This window comes from Nyctereutes procyonoides, unplaced genomic scaffold, assembly GCF_905146905.1.
Source record: "Nyctereutes procyonoides isolate TBG_1078 unplaced genomic scaffold, NYPRO_anot_genome, whole genome shotgun sequence".
NCBI lineage: Eukaryota > Metazoa > Chordata > Mammalia > Carnivora > Canidae > Nyctereutes > Nyctereutes procyonoides.
Window position 1 is genome coordinate 45,817,451 of NW_026575042.1, and position 27,033 is coordinate 45,844,483.

At 49.8% G+C, this 27,033-nt stretch overlaps 1 protein-coding gene across 1 annotated transcript; it reads right to left on the reverse strand.

Moving 5' to 3' along the window:
- Positions 1-7,641: 7,641 nt before the first annotated feature.
- Positions 7,642-26,807, reverse strand: SIAH2 (siah E3 ubiquitin protein ligase 2). The gene is made up of 2 exons (XM_055321060.1): positions 26,300-26,807; positions 7,642-9,239 (listed from the first exon to the last, which is right to left on the reverse strand). Exons 1-2 carry the CDS (start codon positions 26,720-26,722, stop codon positions 8,682-8,684), a joined length of 981 nt encoding a protein of 326 aa, XP_055177035.1. The 5' UTR covers positions 26,723-26,807; the 3' UTR covers positions 7,642-8,681.
- Positions 26,808-27,033: the final 226 nt, after the last annotated feature.

Sequence of the window (27,033 nt, forward strand, 5' to 3'; positions counted from 1 at the left end):
TGTGTGCAAGAAGGAAGTATAAGAACAAAATTGTTATGAAGTGCACAGTTATGTGCATGCACTTAATACCACTGAACTGTACCCTTAACAATGGTTAACATGGTAATTTTATGTTAAGTATATTTTACCACACACAAAAAAAGTAAAAAAAAAAAAAACCCACTGCTAACACGGGAGTGAGAGCACCTTTCCTTTCCCACACCCTTTGAGCCCTGGACTTTCTAAGGTAGAGACGCAAAGCCACATTTTGTGTTTTCTTAGTTTCAATCACAGTGTAGGCATCTCTCCCGGAGGGGCTCTTTCCACCTGTGCTAATTTCCTGTTCTAGTAAATACAGGTCAACGTGCAGGATGGAAAGTGGTTTTTGTTTGTATGTTAGAAAAAGTCTGGCTAAACAAAGAGACCTCTTTGAGCGCTGGCACCAGCTGGTTCCACGGTCAGGGCAGCAAACCATGAGTGACACCCAACTCTGGGAAACGAACAAAGGGTCGCGGAAGGGGAGGTGGGTGGGGGGTTGGGGTGCCTGGGTGACGGACACTGAGGGGGGGGCACTTGATGGGATGAGCGCTGGGTGTTAGACTATATATGCTGGCAAATTGAACTTCAATAAAAACAAAACAAAAGGGACGCCACTGGGTGGCTCAGTGGTTGGGCGTCTGCCTTTGGCTCAGGGCATGATCCCGGAGATCCGGGATCGAGTCCCACATCGGGCTCCCTGCATGGAGCCTGCTTCTCCCTCTGTCTCTGCCTCTCTCTCTGTCTCTCATGAATAAATAAATAAAATCTTTTAAAAAAAGAAAACAAAAAAAACAAAACACATTGGCTCCGCCCTTGGAGAGGACCCTGGGGGAAGGAGTCGAGGCTTTGGCCTTTTGCTGCTGTGACAGCCACCTGTCGCCCCCGTGATCACAGTGGCAGTCACAGTAGCCACTGTTTGTCAGGGTCCTACTGTGCGCACACGTCCTGGGCCCTGGGCCTCGCATGGACGTTTCTCCCAGTGACCCTCAAAGTGGGTGTTAGCTCCTTTTTTATAAATGTGGGAGCTGAGGCCCAGGAAGGCTAGTGATTTGTCAAAAGCCTCCCCCCTGCTAATTACTGGTAGAATCAGGATCCAAATGCCGATCCGCTTTGTCTCTCAAGTCCACACTCTCTTCATGATACTTGGTAGGTCACTTGGCTTATTGTAACTGCAGCGTAAAACAAGGGAAAAATGAGAAGAGGGTGGGGTGTGGCCCCCATCAGTGGTTCTCGACTCTAGCTGCATGGTGGAGTCTCCTGGGAAGCTGTAAAAAGACCACAGGAGCTCAGCCCCGCTGCCCAGGGAGTCTAACTCTGTTCTCATAGACTTCCGTCCTCGGAGGGGCAAGCGGGTCGAGAACCTCTGGTCTTCGCCAGTGCTCCTCAAACTCGGAACTGGATCCAAATCACCTGAGATTCTGTTACAATGCAGATTCCCATCCAGTCGGTCGGGGATGAGGCTGGAGATGCTACATTTCTGACGAGCTCCCAGGTGATGCTGATGCTGCCGGTCCAGGGACCGCACGTTGAGTAGCGAGGGTCTGAATGATCCTAGGTTACTGTCCCCTTCTAACACGCTGTGACAGTAGAGAAAGCGGTTCTAAAGCACAGGTGTTCTGTAGGCACCAAACATCTGCATCCCTATATCCTGTCCATCCCTACGTGTTACAAACAAGCAGTGTCTCTTTGGGTGGTCATAAGGCAAACATCAATAAGGATGCTTCATGTCACATGCTGAAGGGTCATGGACTCCAGCACCTGTTCATATCCCAGTTGCTGTGAGCTTAGGCAAGCTGCTTCGTCTCCCTGAACTTTAATTTCCTCAGCTTCAAATTGGGGCTAATAAACCCTTATCCCCATTGGGAGACAGGGAGGGTTTTATGGGTTAATATAGACAAAGCACTTTGCACAAATAGGTGCCCAATAAATGGCAACTGCTGTTATCTTGCTGAACTTTGCAAGCTGATCCCATCTTATGACATAGTTCTCGGTAGGTTAAAGGAACCCTCACCTGTGCCCTCTGCAAGGATCATCAGACGCAGAGTTGCCTTTGATATGAATGTCAGGTGACACTATGACATCAGAAATTTTAGGGCACAGACCCTTCAGGCCAGCATTTCTGCTGTTGCCTAGAGAATGACGGGCAGACAGACTGTTTCCTCCCCTTTCTGGATGGTTAGATTATCTCCCCATCCATTCTCTGTCTACCCGAGGCAAATTCCCCAGGGATTTTTGATAAAAAAAACAAAAAAACACAAAAACAAAAACCAGACAATGTCTATTTATTTATTATTTTTAAAAGATTTTATTTATTTGACAGAGAGCAAGAGAGCACAAGCAGGGGGAGCAGCAGGCTTCCCCGCTAAGCAGGGAGCCCCACGTAGGGCTCGATCCCAGGACACTGAGATCGTGACCTGAGCCAAAGGCAGATGCTTAACCGACTGAGCCACCCAAGAGCCCCAAAAATGTTAACTCTTGAGGTGTTTCCTTTAATGCTGTCAGCAGACTGATGTTGGCAGTAATTTATTCCATCAGATATTCATGGCATGCCCAGGTACTGGGGATTCAGGGCTGAACAAAAAATTCCGTCTGTCTCACCCCAGGGTTTGTGGAGGGAAGGCAGACACTAAGCAAATAAAATACACAATTGTAACTGTAGAAAGTGCTATGGAGGAGGAGAACGGGGCACCCTGAAAGAAAATATTAAAGAACTTGTGATACCACCAACTAACTTTCATGTGAAAAGGACCTATGATTGCCCATGTGTAGAATGGATTGGAGCAGGGCACGAGGGAGGGCAAGCAGTTAGGAGCTCTTATAGCTGTTCAGGCCCGGGTGGTGACAGGGGAGCCCAGGAGAAGTTGCTAGAATCAAGACGTGGAGCAAATACCCTTCAATTGCATTAATTATTATAAAATGTTGGCTTGTAGTTGGTTTTGTTTTTTTTTTTTTTAAAGATTTTGTTTATTTGAGGGAGAGAGAGCATGAGCAGGGGGAAGAGGAGGAAGAGGGAGAAGCAGGCTCCCTGCTGAAGCGGGAGCTCTGACGTGTGGCTGGATCCCAGGACCCCCACGATCATGACCTGAGCCGAAGGCAGGTTAACTGACTGAGCCACCCAGGAGCCCCTGTTGGCTTGTAGTTTTAACAGTTTTATAATTTTTCCCTTTTGCTCAATACAGAAGATACAATGTTCTCATCATGAAAAATTCTTTTTTTTTTTTTTTTTTCATCATGAAAAATTCTAACCTGTGTGTGGCTTTCCCTCTGTGGGTCTCATTCATTCATTCATTCATTCATTCTTTAGTCTGTAAAATAGTGGTGGTGATAGCAGGTGTTGGTATCAATAGGGTCTAACATTTTTCCTTCCTCTGTCATTTGGGGACTCTAATACAAATTTAAAGAATTCATATCTATAACATTTTAAGCTTCAAATTAGGAGCCAGAGCAGGTTTAATGATCTACAGAGAGTTAGATTTCCTATTCTTTAAAAACTCTTGACTTCCTCTCGTTCGGGCCAGCACAGGTCAGTGGAATTATGATCATACGTTAAGCACAGGCTACGTGAGTCAGGAAAGGTCAAGGCCACCGGCGTCTCAAGACAGAACTACAAAGCAAAACTGGTCTCTATGCCCAGGCACCGTGCCCCGCTCTAGACCGTGGGAATCTGAGAGGCAGTTGGAGCATGAGTCACCAGCTAACGCCAGCTGACACACGCTGGGTCACAATTATCCCAGAATCACCTCGTATAAAACTTGGCTGGAATGATTTACACGCCTCAACTTTAAATAGCTCAATTGTCTCGCAGAAATTAGTAGTATAGTAGAGGCATTTAGAAAACAAACCTTCAAAGGTTGCAAGTTAGGAAATGTGGCACCAGAAAGGTCAACTGACCAGCCTAGGCTCACACGGCTGATACTTGGCAAGCCCCAAGCACCTGGGGTTAGGTACAGGGAAGATTTCCCTGGATGGTATTGGAGGGAAGTAGCATGATTCTGCTGCTAAGACAGACACTCAGCTATTCGTTTGAATCTGCTGGTAGTTCCGGGTCCTACTCCATGGTTGAACTCTCGGTGACCTGCCTCTGAAATTCCCCATCATGTACACTGGATGGTTCGCTGTGGGCACATCACCCTCTTAATCCCCTAAATGGGAAAAAAAAAAAAAAAGTAAAAAAAAAAAAAAAACCCTAAATGTTAAGGAATCAGGGAAACCAAGACCTACTCCTGCTCACAGAAAGGCTGAGAACCTCTGATCTTAAGGTTCGTTGGTTTAAAAAAAAGTTTTTAAAGTAAAGAATTCAGAATAATGCAAATATGAATATAATATACACTCAGGTTCCTGCCACCCAGAATTAACAACTGTGAACATTTTCTTCCAAAGAATTTTGAGCATCTTTTTTTTTTTTTTCTTTAGGAAGGCACTGGAAGACACTAGCTGCTGAATCTACCGTCTTGCTTGATCAGCCTGATTTCTATCAAATTAGAATATAAAACTAGGACAGGAGAGGGAAAGAAATTCTTTGTTTTTTAAGAAACAATATAGTACGTAAGCGGCTCATGTGATGAGTTTTGGCAAATGCCTGTTGCCGGGTTGTAAACTGCATTTGCAACTGGAACTACATAAAAAGATGTTTTCATTTACATAATCTTTTTTTTTTTCTCTTTTCACTTCCTCTTAAAACGGGAATAACCTGGGGATTTTTGTTTGTTTGGGGGCAGAAAATGCTAAGTTTTAAAAAAGTCAGTACAAGTTAAGTTTACAGATTTCCAGTGACAGAGATTAAAGGGACCTATGAAATAACTCTGGAAAGTAAAAGTTCAGAGTTTTGTTGCCTAAACCTTTACTTTCATTTATTGAATTCTGGAAACATGTCTGAACCAGGAGTCTGAATTCTGGAATCAGTGCTGCCACTAATGTACTATATGGCTGCTGGCCCATCGCTTTACCTCCTGGGGCTGAAAAGCTAACACTGCTCGCTTTAGGAATAACTTGATTCCACCATCTTCATCGTTATGGGCTTCTGATTAGAGCGCTCTTTACCTTGGGTACCTTGCTGGTCCTGATTTTGTCCATCACATGGAACAAGAAGGCTTATTAGATAGGGACACGGAGTGGTGGTGACAGGCTAGGCTGGTTTATGCACAAAACACCTTGCCTGGTGCTGTGTACACACTCAGCCACATCTGGACCTGCTCGGGCTCTGAGGATCTAAGTCCACCTGTTCCTGGATCCTAGTTTCACCTCTACAGATCCCCCTTGGACAGGCTCGAGTGTGATTCTCTTGTTGACGAGAGCTATAGCTCTCATTCATTTACCAAACTCGTTATAAACACCTTCTTTTGCTCAGGGCACCATTTTCACCCTTATTTGAAGAATAGCCTAGAAGATAAGTTACGTTAGCAATTAATAACCATGTCTGGTATTTCTGCAGCAAATATTTTTGCCATAGACATCTTTGCCACGAGCATTTTTTTACTGCATAACTAATTGCCCCATAAGCCAATTTTGCTAAAAGATCAAATAACTGGTTTCATTTCTCCATTGGCAGAGTTAATGTATTCAAACTAGTAGTCTGTTTCATTTCTCCATTGACAAAGTTCCCATTTTTGTATTATGTAAATCTTAGCTCGCCCTCCTAATGGTCTGTACAGGGACAAGTAGATGTGGTGGTCTTGAAACAGTGGATTGTAACGAGGACATATATCGACCTAACAGAGGGTTATGGTGAAAAAACTTACGGGAAGTGTGAAATGAGTGTGAAGCCAGATTACATTCTATACCAGGAAAATGATGACCTGCTAGTTTCAATGGTAACAGAGCTCAGTTACGGTGCATTATGCTATCAGCATTCCTTCCACATTTCCCATACAACTTTGGAAGGTCTACCAATGAACATGTGACGATATGCCAAGAACACCCAACAGTGTAGAGGCTTCCACAACGTGATACAAAGCTCTGTTACAAAAATGTATCCTAGTATTGGGAAGCTGATACCTTTTTTAAAAAAAAAGATTTTATTTATTTATTCATGAGAGACACACACAGAGAGAGAGGCAGAGACACAGGCAGAGGGAGAAGCAGGCTCCATGCAGGGAGCCCGATGTGGGACTCGATCCCGGGTCTCCAGGATCAGGCCCTGGGCTGAAGGCAGATGCTCAACCGCTGAGCCATCCGGGGATCCCCAACCTTTCTTAATGAAAGAAGTTGTTTTAGCAAATAAAAAAGTGTGATGTTGAACAAGGAGACTAATCCACAAGCAAAAAAAAAAAAAAAAAAAAAGGATAATGTGATGATTGAAAGACTTGAAGACCAGTGGTTAGATATGATCCACCAAGTAAAATCAATTATTTGTGCAGTGAATCTACACACATTTAAAATATAGTCAAATATTTTGTAGTCTGGGGCGCCTGGGGGGCTCGGTCGATTAAGCGTCTGACTCTTGATTTCGGCTCAGGTCATGATCGTGGGGTTGTGAGATGGAGCCCTAGGCCAGGCTCTGCACTGGGCGTGGAGCCTGCTTGAGATTCTCCTTTCCCTCTCCTTCCTGCCCCGCCCTCCCCCACCCCACTTGCACCCTCTCTCTCTCTCCAAAAAAAAAAAATTTTTTTTTAAAATTCCACAATAAAGACTTTTAAATTTTGTCACTTTTCATGTTTCATTTTGTCCTTTTTTTTTAAAGATTTATTTAAAATTTTTTTATTTATTTATGATAGTCATACAGAGAGAGAGAGGGAGAGGGAGAGGCAGAGACACAGGCAGAGGGAGAAGCAGGCTCCATGCCGGGAGCCCGACGTGGGACTTGATCCCGGGACACCAGGATTGTGCCCTGGCCAAAGGCAGGTGCCAAACCACTGCGCCACCCAGGGATCCCCCATTATGTCCTTTTTTTTTTTTCTTTTTTCCCATTATGTCCTTTTTAATGACTGTCCCACTTTCGTTTTCTTGTGGGTTTTGTCTTCCATGGCAAAATTGCGCTATGGCGATTAGTTATGCAGTGAAAATGTTTGTGGCTACAGAAATGTCTATGGCCGGGCTGTGTAGAGTGAAACTTTCTAGAACCTTCCTTAACTGCCAGAACTCTATTCTGGATAAAAAAAATCAACCCTGCATCTCACCTAAAAAACCAAAACCAACTCCAAGGCCATCCCTTCCATCGGGTGCTACTCTAATGCCATGGGGCTGCTAAGTCCTTGATCCTCAGGCCTAGGGGGCTAGTATTCTGAATTCCTTTGAGAGTCAGGGTCAGGACTGAGAGGGTGGGTCACCCTGGCTCAAACCCAGAACTCTCGGTAGAGGACAAGAGTAAATTAGCTCTAGCCAACCCTCTTCCTTCTGATTCTGTAAAGCAGGAGAAATACTCTTCTTCCACAAGTGCTGGCATGTGAAAGAACATCTCCAGGGACGAGACCAGCAGCACCAAGGGCACTGCCTGGTTCAGGGAGGTGAGTGTGGACTCCAGTTCGAACACAGACCTGTGTCACGACCTTGGACAAATGACTGTTCCTTCATGTGGAAATAGGGATGGCTCCAAGCCCAAGGTGGTGGGGAAGAAGCTTCAGGCACCTGCACATAGTAGGCGCCCAACAAACAAACATCATTCAGCTGGGAAAAAGCAGCACAATATTCATTTTTGGAAAATATTTATTACAAAACTAAAGTGAATGTGGCAAAAAACAACAATCCAACACATACCTTTAAATAGCAAGCATATGACACTGGTTATAAAGCTTTTCCAACTCTACTGATCTAGTCTGTCCCACCATCTACGGTCAAGGGTGGCTCCGAGGGAAGCCACGTGTAAACAGGTCATCTGTACTAGTGATGAGCAAAAACTAATCATGGGACAACTATCAACGGCCATACGATTCGCTTTCCTAGGCAATTCACCCCAAACACAAGAGAGTGACCAAATCCCAGGAGTGTGTTCATGGGGATCTGCAGTTCTGGTCTCAATCTGGGCGTAGTGGTAGGTGGTGGGGGCATGAAATGGTAGAAAGACAAACAGTATCAGTAGAGGGCAGTCGTAAAGCACCTTTAAAATCTGGACCCTTTCCACAATTTAAGCCAGTAATTCTCAAACTTTATTGTCGAACAGAATCACCTGAGGACAGTGACCGTCACAGGCTCCCCAGACGTGCAGGCGTAAGAGGAGTACTACGGGTGATTCTGCGCACACCGGTTAGCCACCCAGTTTGAGAGACACGGTTTAAAATGCACTGAAACAATTCCTACCCCCCTAGAAACAAGGTAAAAGTAAGGTTAAGGACTCTATCGACAGTCACTGTGCTTTTCGTCAACTTGGAGGGACCAACAGAGGGAGTCCGGCAGGAGGGAGCCTCCAGTTCCCAACACCCTGCTCTACGGGAGCCCTGAGCAACCTGTCAAGTGCTGTTCAGGAAGGGAACAGGATGTAATAATAAAGTTGATTTTAGATCACAGAACAGACTCCAAATGGCTAAGAGGCCGACCCCACTCCTCCCTGTTTAACGAACTTCGTTGGGCCGAGGCCCGCTGGGAAGCTGCTGCTCAAACGGGACACGGGGGCCACTCGATTTTGTGAAGACGCAGTGAATTAGAACATCTATAAAAAAAAAAAAAAAACGAAAACAAAACAAAACACCTTTATTCACCATGGAGCGCCGTGCCCAGATCATCCCGGCGCCTCACGGACAACACGTGGAGATGGTCACGTTGATTCCCAGGTTGCCGTTATCCGCGAACAGGTGCGCGATGGCTGTGTCGAACACGAGGCAGTCGCTGTTCAGGATGGCCGCGGCCACGCCGTCGTGGATGGAGCGCGGGGTGGCCTCCCAGGTCAGTCTCCGCCGGTTCCCGTTCAGCTCCAGCCTGTAGGCAAAGTTCTCGGCCTGCTTGCGGGTGCCGATGAGCAGCACGATGGCGAAGAACTGCTGGTGGCCCTCGTACTTCTCCTGCTTCTCCAGCACCAGCATGAAGTGGTGGCCAAAGCACGACTGCATCATCACCCAGTCGACGGCCCCGGGCAGGTTAATGTCTGTGGCCAGAAAGACGATGTCCTCCCCCTGGAGGGTGGTGATGCTCTTGTGCGCGTGCATGAGATGGGACATGACGGCCTCCAGGGAGCCCTGCCACTTGCACGAGGCGCCGGGGCAAGGGCAGGAGTAGGGGCGGTATTCACAGATGTCCTCGTGCTCTGGCTTCTCCGTGTGGTGCAGGGTCAGGGAGCAGCCCGTGGTGGCATACTGCAAGGACGGAAAGACACACGGTGAGCCAGCGGCCTTCTCCAGACTCCCCCTGGGCCGGCCTCCGAGAGGGTCACCCCCTCAGGTCGCCGGGGCCTACGCTGAATTCTCCGCTCGAGGGGGCTTAAGCATGTAAGACGGAGAAGTGTGAGGTCCGGATTCGTTGTCAGGACTGCCATCCACCAAATCAGGGGGTGTCCTCAACCGGGGGCCTCCTGCATCGCACGCCCCCATTCCAACACCGTCGAGAACCTAAGATCCAAAGTGCTCTCGGTATCCGACACCTCAAACGGGACTGTAGAGCCAGCCCCGGAAACTCGGGCCTCCCCCATATTTTCTGTGAACGTCAAGAATTTTTAAAAATTTATTTTTATTTTTATTTTTTTAAAGATTTATTCATGAGAGACACACACAGAGAGAGGCAGAGACACAGGCAGAGGGAGACGCAGGCTCCATGCAGGGAGCCCGATGCGGGACTCGATCCTGGGACCCCGGGGTCATGACCCGAGCCAAAGGCAGATGCTCAACCGCTGAGCCACCCTGCTGCCCCCAAGAATTTTTTAAAATTTAAAATGGCTGGTGGAGGCGGGGCCTGGGTGGCTCAGTAAAGTGTCCGCCGTCAGCTCAGGTCATGATCCCGGGGTCCTGGGATCGAGCCCCGCATCGGGCTCCTCGCTCTCCCTCTGCCTGCCACTCTGACTGCCTGTGCTCTCTCTCTGTCAAATAAATCTAAAAAAAATAATAATAATAAAAATAAAAAATAATAATTTTTTTTTGAATGGCTTAGGCATATGGTTGGGCAAGGGATATGCTCCCTCCGGACTAGTTTTCACCCAAAGACCATGATGAAGACAGTGTCGTTCCTCTTGGCGGCCCCCCGCCCCCGTCCCTAGCTCAGAGGGGCGAGCGGCAGGCAGGCTGTGGGAAGGCTGCCCTTGGGGCCCCGCTCCCGCCTGGAGGGACCAGCCGGGCCAGGCCACCCCCGCATGGACAACCCCACGCTGCTAGAAGTTACTACCTCACTCCCTTCACCTTTCAACCCCGCAACCCCAAGGGACTCTGGGCTGGCTAGTGTGGTTCTAGCCAGTGGAGGTTAAAGTGAGAAGGGGCCCAGAACACCCCCACGGGTCCCCGCACCCATCGTCCTGGCCAGGTATGTCAGGCCCTCGTCACACGTCCAGGGGGAAGGGGAACTACACTGGGTGAGGCTCCCAGGCGAGGTTTTTGATAGTCAGCCCCCCAGTGCTGTCTTAGGGGTGCAGGGACAAGGCCTTTGTCTCCATTGCACTTGGGGTGACATTCCTGATGAACAGATCACACCGATCTTGGGAAAAAAGAGCACACAGAGGAACCGGACTCCTGCTCCCAACCGTCCCGGTGTCGGTGCCTGGATGCCAGCTGGGGAACCAGCCCGCAAGCGGACACTTGCCCAGAGAACCGCGCTGTCGTGAAGAAGAAGGGAGCCTGAGTCACCTTTTTATGGGCTGAGTCGAGAAGTCGGAGCTCGCAGCGGCAGGCCGATGGTCCGGGTTACCTCGCCTGGGTCCCCCCGGCCTTGCTGAGACACGAGGACAGCAAACGAGGCTGGGGCCCAGGTCCCACATCTAAGCTGCGGTGTCCCTTTGTTAACAAAACAAAGCCTCACATCTGGTTTTGGGGACCCTGCCCAGGGAATAACCCCCCCCAAGCCGTCAGTCGGTCAGAATTCTAATCTCCGCAGGTGGATTCATCACTGGCAACACGCAGGCCCGGAGCACGTGCTCCATTCGAGGCCCTGGGCTCCAGGCCCCGACAGGGAGCCCCGAAGGGAGAGGAGTGTCCCCTCGAGGAAGAAGAGGGTGCCTCAGGCAAAGAAAGGCAGCTGGCTCCTCCCCTGCACCGAAAGGAAATGATAACCACCTTCAATAGAAATTGCCAGAAATACTTCCCTGGTATGTACCTTGCCCACGGGGAATGCGTATTCATCTTCTTAAACCACGGCCTAATTTTAAAAAAGCATGGGTATAAAAAAAAAAAAAAACCACCCTTCATAACCAGAAGGAGAAACCCATTTATGTAGCCCTATTTTCTACTTCGTGTTCTCCACAGTAAGGCCCTAAAAAAACCCAAATCCCTATTAACTGTGTTTTAGGCCTCGAGTGTGGCTGGGAATGCAGAAGCTTCGAGGTTCTTCTGTGGGTGGTAAGGTGAGGCATCTGTGCCTCGCTTAAAAACCTGCGTTACAAAAAACAAAACAAAACAAAACAAAAACCAAAAAACCTGCGTTACACCCAATAAAAATAGCAAGACTTAGCCTGGAGCCCGGCTGAGTCCCAGGCTGAAACAGCGCCCGGGCCTGTGGACGGGAGGGGTTCAGATGGGGCGTTGCCCGCCGCCCACCAACGCTTCCAGGGACGTGCCGAGCCGGGGCAGAGGGTCCAGAGTACACCTGCGCCTCCCCCGAGCCAAGGCCCCGCATGTTCCGCAGGTATTTATCCTCCAGCCACCACCGGGGACCTTCCTCGTGTGGGCTCAGGCAGGAGTATTTATATCCTGACTTGCTTTGCCTTACGAGCCACATACAGAGAACGGGGACCCTCCCCCAAACCACACACACAGGAAGGGCATTACTTGGCACCCGCCTGGACAGTGACCTTACAAAAGAAAGGTCTTGCTACAGCCTCTGTGAACTTAAATAGGGATTTTTTTTTTTTTTTAAGTGGTAGGTGCTGCTTCTGCTTTTTTTCCCAAACAAGCTGAACTCTGAAGCCAACCTATTCCTTCTGTTTTCCATTGTGGGTGAGGGCGTGTCTTTGTGGCCACTGGTGCCACTTGTATGATGAGCGGGTGAGAGACCATCTTTAAAAAGAAAAGGTCTAAACTTTGAATTTGCGTGCACTTTATATAATATATATATAAAAAATAATATATATGATATATATAATAAATGTATTATAAATATATAAAATATATAAAAATTATATATATATTATATGTATATAATATATATACACACACGCACTCCTAGGCCTCCCTTCCTGCTTGTCACAGTCTCAGCAGCGCTCTGGGGCAGGGGCTCTCCTGCAGGGATCAGAGGGAGGGTGCAGGGTCTGTGAATTCCCCGACACTGGTGGAAGCGTCTAGGTGCCTCTGAGCAGCAAACCCAGGTTGCGCCGAGCCCGGCTTGCGTTTCCCCGACAAGCTCCAATTGTTCCCAAGAACGGCCCACGCTCCGTCCTCGAGCCCACAGAAGGGAATCGGCGGCGTGTCCTGCCCTCGCCGTGGTTCCTGCCAAGAGGGTCCGCGAGCAAACCACGGGGATGAAACCTCAAGTGAGGAGGCAGGGCCAGGTGGCCTCAGGGCCTGGACAATTTAGTTAATTTTCTGGGTTTCTCATCAGTGGCACTACAGCTTTTCCCTGCTCCCCAAACTGTGAAACCCGTCATGAGACAAAATGGCATAAAGCAAAGCAGCAAGGGCCATTAATTTGTATGGAAAAGTCTCCAAGCCTTCCTAGTCCCAAAAAACCATCTCTCGTGCTTTTCTGATACCCTCGGACACACCTTGCTAACGGAGGCACAAAACCAACTGAGATAAAGCACAGATGCGCACAGATGCAGTTCAAAGCTTTGGAGTCCTGATGCTGAGATGCTGGGGGTAGGTCCCAGGAAAGGAGCTTGGCGAGGCCACTCCTGTTGTTCAGGATGCGCACTGCAAAAGAGAGGCCGAACGCTCTTTTCCTTTCCTGCCGTTTTTCGTACTGGTGGAAGTCTCCTTCGGATTTCCTTTGGTTACCACAAACAGGTCCTTTGTAAAAGCAACGTGATGTCAAGTGAACATTCAAAAAGCGGGGATGGCTGTACTGACGTTTTAGACCACGTAATTCCTTGTGGGGGAGGCCGTGTTTAGCAGCACCCCTGGCCTCTACCCACTAGAAGCCAGTAGCAATCTCCCCCTCCCCCATTGTGACAACCAGAAATGTCACAGGCATGGCCAAGTGTCTGGGGAAGGGCAAAATGGCCCGGGGGTTGATTTTGATGGATGACAAAACCTGGCTGGGCAGCCACAATGACAGCTGTGAGGAGAGGCCCACACCAGTAAGCCGGTCAGGCTGGTTGCTGCCCCGCCCAGTGGGTGCTGCCCAGGACAGCTCGGGCACGCCAGCCGCCAGCTGGGACCCACAACTAGAACTTGGTGGTTTGCAGATCGTGGAGGGAGGCAGGGTGCTCGTTCTACCTGTTTTACAGACTGACTCATCCCGGCTACATGGCCAGTCGTGGCCACACTGCGGGCAGAGCCCTCTGCAATCCCCTAGGTGCTCCTCCTCCAGTGTTCTTCCATGGTATGTGATAGCTTAGGAGCCCAAGAATCCCCATCTTGAAGTAAAAGGAAGAATTCACATCTGCCTTAACCGGAGGTCCCCAGGCCACCACAGACAAAGCCCACAGTCCCCAGACAGGCTGCTTCTGGGAGCAGGTCCCAACATTGACTCTTCCTTCGATTGCAAGGAGACAAACAGCCCTGAAAGTGCCTCTCCCCAAGGAATGAGAAGCAGCACCTCACAAATAACTAACCAGCAGTTAGGCCCTCCCAGCTTCCCTGGTACCTGGCAAGAAAGGTCTGAGGTTTCACTTCTCACTCTGGCTCAGGCTGGCCCTACCAAATGTGCAGGGTTCAAAGGACGCCTGCTTTCCTTCAGACGCCCAGTTCTTAGCGTGCACTTGGGAGTCCTGAGACCCGGCCCGGGGGCTGCCTGTGTGTCCTGGGGACTCATGCACGGCTCTAGATGCGGTGCCTCCACAGGGCAGGGGCGGCTCCTTTCCCCCGGGCGGGTGGTGGTGGTGGTGGGACTTTACTGACAGTAAACCTCTTTTGGGGGAGGGGGACAGAGACCCAAGCACACACAGAAGCCCAAGCTCACGACGATGGAGACAGGGGGAAGATGACCCAGCAGAACGAGAAACAAATGTTGAAACCCCATCTCTGACTTCTCTTTAGAAACTTTGCAGGTTGCGGCGGCGGCTCAAAAGTCTTGTGCAAACACGGCCTGCCACAAGGCAGTGCGGGCCCTGGTGCCTCGTTTTTAAGTCTTTGTAGAAAGAGGTAAGACAGTGCCAGTCCTCTTCCTGGGCACGGGGTGTGAAGGTGGTATCCGAGCTGAAGTTAGGTGGGGCTTTTCCTTTTTTTTGGCACGGAAACCCGTTTGCACACAAATATGATGAGGTGCATCAGAAAACACGAGACACCTGTTATTTACCTAGTACACACAGTCACATCATATTTGTTTACACAATGACCCTGCTTGGCCGGGGGTGCTAGTGAAAGTCATGGATCCTGTGACTGCTTTAGAACAAGTCACTTAATCTATTTAATTAAATGTGAGTCCATGCAATTCCAGAACGATTTCCTGAGCTTCAACCATCAACAGTCGCCTACAGTGGAGGCGCCCTGAGCTCTGGGCCACAGGCACGTCCCTGCTCGGGGACTGTGGGGTAACCACCCTGGGCCTCCGCCTGCTTACACCTCCAAGGAAACCGAGGCCTATTAGCAAAACACCTGCCGGCACCCCAAAGGAGGGGGTCTCAGGAAAAACAAAGCACAATCAATATATTTTTTTTTAAAATATTTTGTTGATGCTCATAAACGTTTGAATGAAATCCAAGAAATGACCTTGTCTGAGAGTGAGCACGAGCAAACTTGTGCTCTTCTGTGCATCCAGTGAGCTGTAGTGATCACAAAATGCACCCATGTGGCTAACTGCAGTGCGGGACGCCGGACTGGAGAACCAAAGCTGCCACAGGGGGTATTATTGGGGGCAGCGACTGAAGTTGGGATATGGACTTGGGATTAGGTACTAGTATCGACCGCATGTCACCGTTCCTGATTTTGGTAACTGGACCATAATCACAGAAGACGACGTCCTTGTTCTTAGGAGAAACACAGCGCAGCCTTTAGGGGTAAAGGGGCAGGACGCCTCCAATTTCCCTGCGAACGGCTACATAAATGTATGTCTGAGTACAGAGCGGCCCAAATGCTAAAGCAAACGGGGCAAAAAGGAAACAGCTGGTGACTCTGGGTAAAGGGCATATAAGAATATTTTTGTATTACAACTATTGTGGAAATCTGAAATCATATAAAAATAAAAATGTGTTAAAGAATCCAGGGACTGAGTTAGCATATTTATCCTTTATGGGACAGAGATTCTTTTGGGGGAGTTGGTGGCACGAATTGAGTTTTTTTATCATACCCGGCCTTTTTTTTTTTTTTCTTGTATAAAGAGAATATACGTGTAACTGCGTACCTACAGGTAAACGCAAGGTCAGTCAATAGTTTTTCTTTTACTAGAGCCCTTGGAATGCATCTTACTGAACCCATAACATTTATCAATGAAGACGACATGGGTTGTTCTAAGAACCAACACTTCTTTGACCTCCCTCCTGCCCCCCATGGAGGACAAAGCTTTCTCCTTTGCTCCTATAAAAGTCTGGGTGTCTCACACACCTGTGGCCCCGGCCTGTATAGTTTCGAGCCACTGCAGTTGCAGGATCCACCGTGCTTCGTGGTCCAAGGGATACTCCTCTCTGGGGCTCCAGACAGGTCAGAAAGGGGTTCCAGGAATGAAGCTACCCGCGCCCCCCTTTTGCCTACAACAGGTAACCCCCTTTAACTGCTGGGGAGGTGACCTCGCTGAGGTAGAGGATGACGTCCTGGCGACTGCCTCATGTATGATCCGCAGATCATTAGGGGACTAGTGGTAGAGGGCTCTATCTTCTCAGCATTCTCCACACCTGGCTCAGATGGGGGTCGTGGCTAAACCTCACCTAGAACTGAAGCGTGCTGCAACTTACCTTTTAGCCACAGGTTCAACTTAGACTTTATCACTTTTTAAAAGGGCCCCTAGCAATTCCAACTAGCTCCTTTGCGCCTCAAAGTGTGATAATCTGTCAGAACCAGCGGATGATGATCCCAGGTTATTTTCTAGGTACTTATGCGTCTATTAACTTCGTTCATTGATTTACTGATTTATTGCCTGCTTCCCGCCCACCTGATACGTGTCGGTAAATGAATAAATATTAGATCTCTCTGCAGAAGATGACTGTTCTTTTTACTGTGTTAATTTTACTTTAATCGAAAAGTCTTACGATGGACCTTAGATTTCAAAAATAAATTCAAAACTCAATAGCCCTTGAGATCACACGAGGGAAAATGTTTATTTTCGACTTCAGTCACTACGGGTTTGCTATTTTTGATGAATGCTTCTCACAAGTTTTATTTACATAAACTATTTGGGGTGGGTGTGTTTGAAGCCCTTCTGAAACCTCACAGAGATGAGGAGATGACGATGCTGTTGTCCTTCGGACAGCTAGGTACTCCTCTTGCTTATAATGGGTTTGCGACCACTGGCAGGATACAGCTGGAGCTCAGGTACCTCGTGTGTGTGTGTGACACGAAAGGAGCCTCCCATACCACCTCTGGGCAGGTCGACAAAACTACCTACTATCTCACCCCTGGACTCTCATGAAGTTCACACTCGGGCAACAGGGCAAAGAGAACTCTCTTCTGGTGCCTTCACTGTGATGCTCAGCCTGCATCCGTCTGGCGGCCTTCCTCTAAGAACCTTAGCGGATCCTCAGTGACCCAGGTGTTCGATTCTTCATCTCCACTATGAGGAGGTGCAAAGAGAGACTTCTCCACCATGGTGCCATGAAGCTCTCCCCAAAGTAGTACGAGAAGCCAGCGTCCGGTCAGTGCCCGCACCGTCGGACGGTGGTGAGACTAAGAAAATACTGACATCTGATTTCATGAACTTGCTTCTGGAGAAGGCAATTCTAATTAAAATCTTGGGCTTGGGGCGCCTGGGTGGGTCAGTGGTTGAGCATCTGCCTTAGGCTCAGGTCATGATCCCGGGGTCCCAGGATCGAGTCCTGCATCAGGCTCCCCACAGGGAGCCTGCTTCTCCCCTGCCTGTGTGTCTCTGCCTCTGTATCTCTCATGAATAAATAAGTAAAATCTTAAAAACAACAACAACCTTGGGCTCAAAAATTCTTCCTTCTTCCCAAGAGAACCCTGACAAACCCCGGGCTGCAGGCAGGTCTTTTACTACAGGTGTCTTTGGAAGACTTTGGTGCCGTATTAGCACAGTCATCTGAGGACACCTGCGAGGGGGGAGGCCTTACGAAGACTCCTTGGGCTGGCAGGGGTTTGTTTTTCATCTTAGACGCTTTATTATTTTTAAAATTTATTTTCTTTTAAGGATTTTATTCATTCATTCATGAGAGACACACACACAGAGGCAGAGACACAGGCAGAGGGAGAAGCAGGCTCCATGCAGGGAGCCCAACGTGGGACTCGATCCCGGGACTCTGGGATCGCGACCTGAGCCAGAGGCAGATGCTCAACTGCTGAGCCACCCAGGTGTCCCCAACTTAGACACTGTAAACGAAGGTTGCGTTTTGACCGAATATGCTTCTCATCTGACCACGGCCAGAGTCAACAGGCTACCACACACTGTCCTGGAGAACCAGGTCTGTAAGGTCTCTCTGGAGCGTAGGCTCAAGCAAAGAAAGCCACCCTACAGGAAGAGCCAGAGTTGAAGGCTTTACGCCACACCACCAGTACTGTGCCCACTTTTTCAGTCTGTCCTTACTCTTCTAGGCCAGGCTCCTGCTGCATAATCACACTGACTGTCCCGACGCTCTTCGAACAGTGTGACGTCCCTTCCACAGTCTTATTTCTCAATGAAAGCAATCGAATTCGCCAGGAGACTTAAGTGGTAGAGGTGTTAGATTTTTAGCAACTAAAAATACAAGATGCCCAGTATGTGTCAGGTGGTATTTGGGTTATACTTACACTAAAAAAAAAAAAATTGTCTGAAATTACACCAAAAGTTGTGTGTCTGAAATTCAAACTTAGTGGGCATCCTGTATTTTTACCTGGCAATCCTAATAAGCGGGCCTTCTGGTTCCACTGCCATCCCTCCAAAAGCCGGTATGTGAATTTGGAATGGGAAGGCGGATCACTGCTTCTCAGTGGGGTGCAGCGGGGAGCGGAAAAGGCAGGAGCGTGAGGTGGAAGAGGCATCGTGTGTGTGTGATACAAGGCCCATGCTGCAGCTTCTGTCTCCTGGACTTACAGGCTGCAGGACTTAGGGCAAATGTCTCAGAGAAGATACTGTGGCCTGTTTTCCTTTACAAAGTAACTAGGAAAATAACAAGATCATATATGTAGTTCAGACAAGGTAAACAACATTCTGTACAAGCAGCTCCTCTGGCCTCCCGACGTAACCCCATGGGGATCCTCCATCCCTTCCTTCTTCACTGGCAACCTGCTGCTTGTCCTTCAGAATGCAGCTCTGACCCCACCACTGCGGAGAGGTCTCCAGACTCCTCTCTGCTCTTACTACTTCAGAAGGGTGCTGCTGGCACCTCTGTCTCCCCGGTGGGACTTAGTTACAGAAGGAGGAGGTCGGGGGTGAGGTAATGACTGGGTGGGCAGAGGGTGTGTAGGAGGGACAGGCTACAGGAGATTCCCAGGCAAGGGCACGTATGATGAAAAGTTAGTAGGTAATCAAGAGGAGCCAGCTCTGGCCTGAGGTTACCCCAGGGAAAAAAGGGAGGCAGTAGCATTAAGAAAAGCAAAAGAATTAACACCCACTGTAGGGGATGCTGGGGAGAGATGGGCACTCAGTTGTGAAGGATCTTTTTTTTTAAGATTTTATCTATTTATTCATGAGAGGCACAGAGACCCAGGCAGAGGGAGAAGCAGGCTCCCTGCGGGGAGCCCGATGCGGGACTCGATCCCAGGACCCCAGGATCACGCCCTGAGCCGAAGGCAGATGCCCAACCATGGAGCCACCCAGGTGTGGCTCAATTGTGAAGGATTTCAAGTGAGAACGCAATCTGACTCTGCTATCAAAAGCTTTTTGATTTCTCCACATGCCCTTTGGCCCCACCATCCAACTTCTAAGAAGTTATCATTAGGAAATAATTACTTTCTTATGCACGAGCACTGTTACAGCAGTACTTCAAAAACTAAATTTTTTTTAACAGTAAGGAAATAGAATGATTTGAACGACCACAAACGGGAGCTTGGTTAGGTAACCCTAGTACTGTCATAATACTACGCAGTCATTAAACACGACCTTCGAGGCTACTTAGCAATGTTGAAAAGCAGTCACTATGCGTTAGATGAAAAAATATGCTATGAAATAGTGTGTGGTTTCCCTATCTTACCTACTTCGACTGTAAAACTCCATTGATGTAGAGGTTAAGTTTGTGTCATGGTTTTTTCCAGGTGAGAGGACTGTAAGAGATTTTAATTTCATACTTTATATATATATATATATTCTACATTTAAAAATAATGATCATGACTTTTAAAAACATGTTTTACAAGGGCTTCTTGGTGGCTCAGTCGGTTGAGTCCAACTCTGGATCTCAGCTCAGGTCTTGATCTCAGGGCCATGAGTTCAAGCCCCACATTGGGCTCCACGCTGGGTATGGAGCCTACTTTGAAAAAAAAAATCCCCATATTTTCTAATGTTTAAAATAAAATATACATATTAAAAAACACTGCCTAATCTAACCAGGCTTTCTCTTCTAAAGGCAGTAAAGAAATGAAAAAAGAAGTCGCTGAAAAACCAATGGCAGGGCCAATGCGTCCAGGTGTATAAAAACCTCAGTGAAAAGCTCAGTGGGGGAATCTGTGGGAGAAAACAGATTCTTTTCCTTCTTTTACAAGTTTATGCCTGGACCTGACCTCAGACACTGGCCACTTGTTTTCTGCTAGCTTCTAACTGTGCACATTTATTTAGTGTTTCTTCTGTGCTGGGGCAGTGCTAGGCGCTTTGCATGAATTATTACCATGCTCCATCCTCACAGCAACCCAGTCGGTATCCCATTTTACCAAGGAGCCACTGAGAGTCTGGAGAGGTGGGGTTGGAGCGGGCGTCTGGACTAGAAGGTTGGAAAAGGGCCTCCCTCCAAACTACTGGAGGAAGAGGGAGCCTGGGGAAGGAGTAACCCAAAGACACTACCTTTGTTGATTCCAAGTTTTAAAACGGGGCCCAGGCCCACACATTTAACACAGGTGTAGCTTTCATCCCTCTACAGTGTCTGTGGCTGAAAACTGGGAGGGAGGGTGACCTTCCTCACAGACACCATAGAGTCTAAAAATCACTGCAGAAACTGGAAACGAGAACAGTTTCTCAATTTAAAAAAAAAAAAAAAGAATGAGGAGCTAGATGGGCATTTGGGGTAAAGCTGATGCAATTCTGCTAGCGGATTTTCAGTGTCTCCTAGAAGCCTGTGAGAGGACACCCTCAGGTTTAATATAAAGACACATTTTTTTTAATTTTTTATTTATTTATGATAGTCACAGAGAGAGAGAGAGAGAGAGAGGGAGGCAGAGACACAGGCAGAGGGAGAAGCAGGCTCCATGCACCGGTAGCTCGATGTGGGATTCGATCCCGGGTCTCCAGGATCGCGCCCTGGGCCAAAGGCAGGCGCCAAACCGCTGCGCCACCCAGGGATCCCTAAAGACACATTTAATCAGGAAAAATGTTTAGCTTTCTAATTTTCTCGTGCAGGATGTGCAGAGTGGGGTCGCATTCTGATGCCCCGGGTACGATCACGTCCTGTGCAAGTCGCCGGCGATACACAACAGCCCTGAACGCCGGGCACTCACTTTAGCAAACGTGTGGCCACACTGTGTGCCCCTCTCAAGGAGCGGGGCCTTATGAGTTTGAGTGAGAAATGCCACTGTTCACAAATTTCATCAGATGCACAAGTCTGGCTCTTAAGACATTTTATGAGGAGGGCTCCCCGTGGTCCTATGGTTAGGGCACTTTGTATGGAGCTTCAGGAAAAGGGACCTGACACAGAACAGCAGAGTCGAAGCTAATCTCAGGTTGGGGATTTTCTAGGCCAGACCTGCTGCACCTGTTGGCTCTCCCCTCCCCGCTTCTGGTTGTACCAAAGGTCAACCTTGAGTAACAATGATTTACTCCTAGTCCTAGGAGGTGGTGGCCAACTCCGTGTAGAGTCAGCATTAGATTTTAGTGTCCAACAGAGCGTTCCAGTGTTTCTGTTCTTAATTTTATACCGAAAAACCTCTGTCAACTGTGTTCTCGAAAATTCTTGAGCCTCACTGTCCATGTACCTGGCTTGCCAACGCACAGGCTTTCGTGAGTAAACCTGTCCCGACCCTGGGCGGCAGTGAAGACTGCAAGGGCAATGTCCAGAGGAGATGGCCCTTGTCTCAGGGGAACTTTTTAGATGAAGAAAAGATCTCCGAAATCGTTCCTGCAAACTGGCGTATCCCCTCAGACTTCCAGGTGATGGATCACCCATCACCTAGCAACCACCCTGATAACACCCACCTTCCATTTGAAATGGTGAAGCAAAAGACTTAAAGCTCTAATCTGATCTCAGAGCACCCACCAGCTAGGTATTATCTCCACGCTTTTTAACTGATGAACAGGCAAGCTCAGGGGAGTATGTGACTGGACTGAGGTCACACACAGCCGGGATGGGAATCCAGGTCTGTCTCTTGCCTACTGCTCTCTTCCCTGGGACAGTTTACTAGATTCTGGAATTTTAGGGCACAAAAAGATTCTTAAAAAACAATTTTTTTTTTTGAAGATTATTTGAGAGAGAGAGAGAGAGAGAGAGAAAGAGCACAATGACGGAGGGGGGGAGAGGCAGAGGGAGAGGGAGAAGCAGATGCCCTGCTGAGCAGGGAGCAGGACTGAGGGCTTGATCCCCCCAGGAGCATGGGATCCTGACCTGAGCCAAAGGCAGACGCTTAACCAGTGTTGAGCCACCCAGGCGCCCCAAAGATGCTTGATATAATGATTTAGTGCAACTCTTTCTCTTAAAGACACCCGAGTCCAAAGAAATAAACTGACCTGCTGAAAGTCAAACATCCAGTCACTAGGACAACAACAGTTCAGGTTTCCCCAGGGGCCAGAACAGAATATTCTCTTGGCAAAATACAGATGAAAATAAGCTATAAAATCACCTCCAGTTGGGACCTCTCAGAATTCCAAAGTCCATGTGTGGTAAGAGTAAAATGAGAACTTCCAGGGCTCAGTAAATGCTTTCTAAAAGACAACCAGGTCAGAAGGTGCACACTGGCAGTTGGAATTTAGTCTCCAGACGTGGCTGGTTTGGCCTGTGAGTTCTGGCTTTAAATATGAATTCAATGCCAATGTTAAGAAAGTTGAGATATTTTTAAAAATATTTTTAAAATTTTAAAAATTCAGATTTCTGGCTTTTCTCGGAAAAAAAAAAAAATCCCAAGATCTAGCAGGCTACATCCACACTGCCACCCCTGCCAATCATCCAGAGCTGAGCAAAAGCAACCCAAGTGCAAGGAAGACTGTCTGACTGAGGCTTTCCAGTTCAATAATTATTTGAAGATGCGCTACTAGAAACTCTTGGAGAAAACAAAGGAAAACAAAAAACGCAGAGAAAATGTATCATAGTGTAAGTGGGCTGGAGTGGGTTAGCGTTCCCCACAGTTTGGAGAGAAATACTTGGCTGATATTTAAATAAAATACACTGTTGAGTGGGGGCCCCAATGTGTCAACCTTCACTTCTCCCCCTACACCCACGTGCCACGGAGAGATGGTGGGTTTGCGATATGGGAACAGGATGTCAAAACTTTTCGGGCGTAGAGCAAGCCATAGAATGGACTAAAAATATCACAAGTGGAAGAGAGCCCTAGGCTGCTAGAGATCCTTTTCCCCAAAGGAGACCTCAGCTAACGATGCCTGTGGTGCCTTCTGTCAAAGACACCTGCAGCATCCATGCCTTTCATTAAGTGACCCCATCCCTGTGCAAGAAGCCACTTGGTAACAAATCCACTTTCGGGCCACCTGAAGCATGAGCAGTCCAGAGCCGTGATGACTGCCCCCAGATATTAGGATTGTAGGCTATCTCCCCCTGGCCTTTCCCTCCCACACAGCTCACAGAATTCCTGGCAGTGAACGTTACAGTGGACACGTATGTCGTCGCACTGGGATATTCCCATCAGAGCTAGTAAACTCCTCCGATCAGATGGTTTTGTTAGCTGGTGTCAACCGTAAGTTACAATCTGGAGCCTCGAGGTAAAGGGTCGGTTGCAAAATCCCTGTGTAGCACAACGGAGGCGAGCCTTTGGGGTGCTGGCTCAGGACCTGGCCTACTCATCTTGACAAGTCAGGGAATCTCTCTAGGGGCACTTGTTTCTTCACCTCGAAAGAAGAAAGGCCCGCTAATAAACGATGACCTTCGCACACGGAGGGCACCCTATAACCATTCCAGACAGCTGCCCTTCTTTTCATGGTATTCTAGAAGCTACAGGTCCTTAGAAGTCAAGCCGTTCAGTCCCCTCTTTACAGGTGACGAAATCAAGGTCCCCAAGAGGTGGTCTCTCAGCCAACAGTGGCAGCCCGGTGCTACCCTTGAGACCTGGGCTCTGGTACTGCATCCACGGTTGTTTTCCTCACACGGGGCAGCCCACGTGGGAGAGACTCAGAGCAGGGAGGGACAGTGACAAGGCAGTCCCTCTGATTTCCAGGAGCAAGCACAAGCCAGCCGAGGGCTAGCGACACAGGCCTGTTTTGTTGAAGTGTGACACAGGTCTTGGCACTCGCTACCTCCCTCGGCCCTCCTCAGCCGACACTATCTTTGGTGCTTGCTGTAAATACGCATCCAAGTTGGGTTTCTGGAGGCTAAAAGGCTGAGCTGGGCCGGCAGCAGTTCGGATTACTGGTCAACCAAAGCGGAGGCAGGCATTCTCCAGGCCTGTAAACCTCACACGCGGAAGGGACCCCAAGATCACTTTCCAGGCCGTGTGGCGCCTGGGCTGTAGGGGAATGGTGAATGGCTGACCCTTTAATTTCAGCTTGCAAAGTGATGGCTTTCCCCACCTGCCTTCGTACGCAACGGGGACTTGGAAAGTCACCGACACGTACAGAGGCACGGAGGACCCCCGAGTCCCAAGAGAACTGTTCTTCAAGAAGGGTTTCACTAGCATATGGTACATTAGGAGAAAAGATGTTTCAATAGGAACTGGACCCCTAGATCCTGAAAGTGAAACTTCACACTTTATAGAGCATAACTGTTTCCTTCCCTTCCTCTCGGGAGCAACACAATGCTCCTAGGAGACTGCTTCTTTAAAAATAAGTTCTAGAATACTGACTGATACCAAATGTTCCTTTGTGAACTGCAGTTCACCTAAAGCCATTTCTTCTATTAGCCACAGAAGGTCTGGGAAAACGTGAGCTGAAAAGATAGCTCCCCAGAAATCTTGTGGGGCACCCCCTGCAGCCCCCACAACGTATCTCAAACATCAAATGCCCCCTGTGATGTCAACTAACACCAATCCTCTCTTGATCACTAGGCTGCCTGCCACCTTCTTCATGACCCTAAAAAATCACAGAAATATTTCATCCAAATTTTATGAGAAACACCTACTGGGTTGGGTGAATTAGTTAGCCTTATATGAGAAGTGGCTGGAAGCAGAGTCATATATTAAGGTTAACTGAAAACCCACAGCCCAAACACAGCTTCAAAACCTTAATTTGAATATGCTATTTTAAACTGGATTTGTGGCAGGGCACAGACCAAATTAAAACACTCATTCTACTGACTCGAGTCCCAAGCTTCAACTCTCTGGTGGATTATTTTTAATTTAAAAGTAAGCTCTTGCCCTATAAAAATAAGCAGCATCAAGGAGAAACGCAAGACAGCTCAGATGGATGGCCCAAGAGGCGAACAGTTACTTTTACAAAGAGAAAAAGGAGGAAAAGGAAAAAAAAAAAAACCAACCCCAACTCAAAAGTATTAATGACATTATTTCCATTTCTAAGTTGCAAAAATGGGAGTTTCTGGTCTGGCTCTAAGTTCTAATGAGGCTCTGTAGGGAAACGGGTCTCTGGAGCTGCTCCTGAGGATTTTTATTTTTATTTTTTTTTGCTCCTGAGGATTTTTAAGGGGGGAGACGTAAGTAAGCAGATGCTATGATGGGGCCGCACCATGAAACACTATGCAGCCCTTCAAAGTACAGTGAGAAGAGCCAAGCTTCAGACAGAGAAAAACACGCGTGATGACCTCAGAACAGCAACTTGTACAAGTTGTGCCTGGAGAATGCGTGTGTACTGTTTGTGTGTAGGGACCTTCCCGACACCCACTGACATCCAGGGCTTCAGGTTCAGCTGTGAAAATGTACTCCAGTGTTGCTAGAAAAAGAAAAAGAAAAAAATCTGGGAAGCTATCCGGGGAAATCAAACAGCGGTGGGGTGGGTGGGGAGAGGTCTCGTCTCTCCCTTGACTCTTAAGACTCCGAGTGGTTTGCATTTCTTTTCTTTTCTTTTTTTTTTTTTTTGCAAGAGCAAAAAAACTTTTCGTTCTTAAAACGAAAGCAAGCGGTGGCCTTGGAAGAAGCGCAGCAGCTGTCGCGTGTCCCCCCCCCCCGCTGCGGTGCCCACGGACGTGGGTCGCCAGCCCCACGCGGCGCGAACACCCATCTCTCCCCAGGTCCCTGGAAGGCGCGGGGAGGGGGAGGCGTGGCTTGCAGGGTTCTCGCTGCTGGGGGAAAAGAGGCTGCGGGCGCCCGGTCGTCCTTAGCTGCGCTCCCGAGGGCTCCCACGTGTCGGGCGGGCGCGGGGTGCGCGAGGCCTCGGGGACCCGGCGGTCCACGCCGCGCGCGGGGAAGCGGAGCCTCCGGCGGGCCCGTCCGCTCCGCCCTCCCTCCCCAGCCCCCCGCCCCCGTCAGCTTCCAGGTCCAAGTTGCACTGGCGCAGCCCGGGCCTGCCGAGCCCCCAGCGCGCGTCCGCGGGGCCCGCGGGGTGGCAAGAGCCGCGCCGCCTCCAGGAACGACGGCTCGCGCGCCGCTCAGGCGGGCCTCGGAGTTGCTCCCAGCGCGGACAGGTGGGCACGCGGCAGGGGAGCGCGCACGCACCGGTTGGTGTCCCCCCCCCCCGCTTTCTCTAAGTAAGAGGGGTGCCGCGTGGCTCCGGAGCTCGAGCGGGCCGGCCGAGGGCGCCGGGGGCCCCGGGAGGCCGCGGGCGGGGTGCGCGGCCGGCGCCGGGCTTACCTTGCAGGGGAACAGGACCGCCGAGGCCACCTTCTCCATAGCCAAGTTCCTGATGCTGGGCGTCAGGGCGCCCCTGCACGTCGGGCAGCAGCTCAGCTTCTGGCGGCATTGGTTGCAGACCAGGTGCCCGGCCTGGCACTGCAGGATGGGGGGCAGCACATAGTCGAAGCACACCGGGCACTCGAAGAGCGAGGTCAGCTCGTGGTGCTGCGGGGACACCGGGCCGGCCCCGCCGCCGCCGCCGCCGCCGCCGCCCGGGCCCGAGATCACCGCCGCCGCGGCGGGCACCGCGGCCGAGCCGGGGCCCGCGGCCGAGATGGTGGCGGCGGCCGGGGGCGCAGCCGGGGACGGGGCGTGCTGGGGCGGCGGCGGCTTGCTGCACGGCTTGCTAGCGCTGGGGCCGGTGGAGGACGGGCGGCTCATCGCGCTCCCGAGCCACCATCGGGCTGCGGCCGCCTGCCTGCCGCGGGGCCGCCGGGCTCCCGGCGCCGCTGCTCGCCCCCGCCCCGCCCCGCCCCGGCCCCCGGCCCGGCCCCCCGCCCCGGCCCCCCGGCGGCCCGACCCCCGCGCCGCGCCGATCCCGGCCCGGCTCCGAGCGGCCGCTGACGCAGGCCCCGGGGGCGCGCGCGGACGTGACGCCGGGACACGTGTGCGGCCGCCCGGCGCGCGGGACCCGCGGGGCCGCCTCCGCCTCCGCCTCCGCCGCCGCCGCCTCCGCCGCCTCCGCCTCCGCC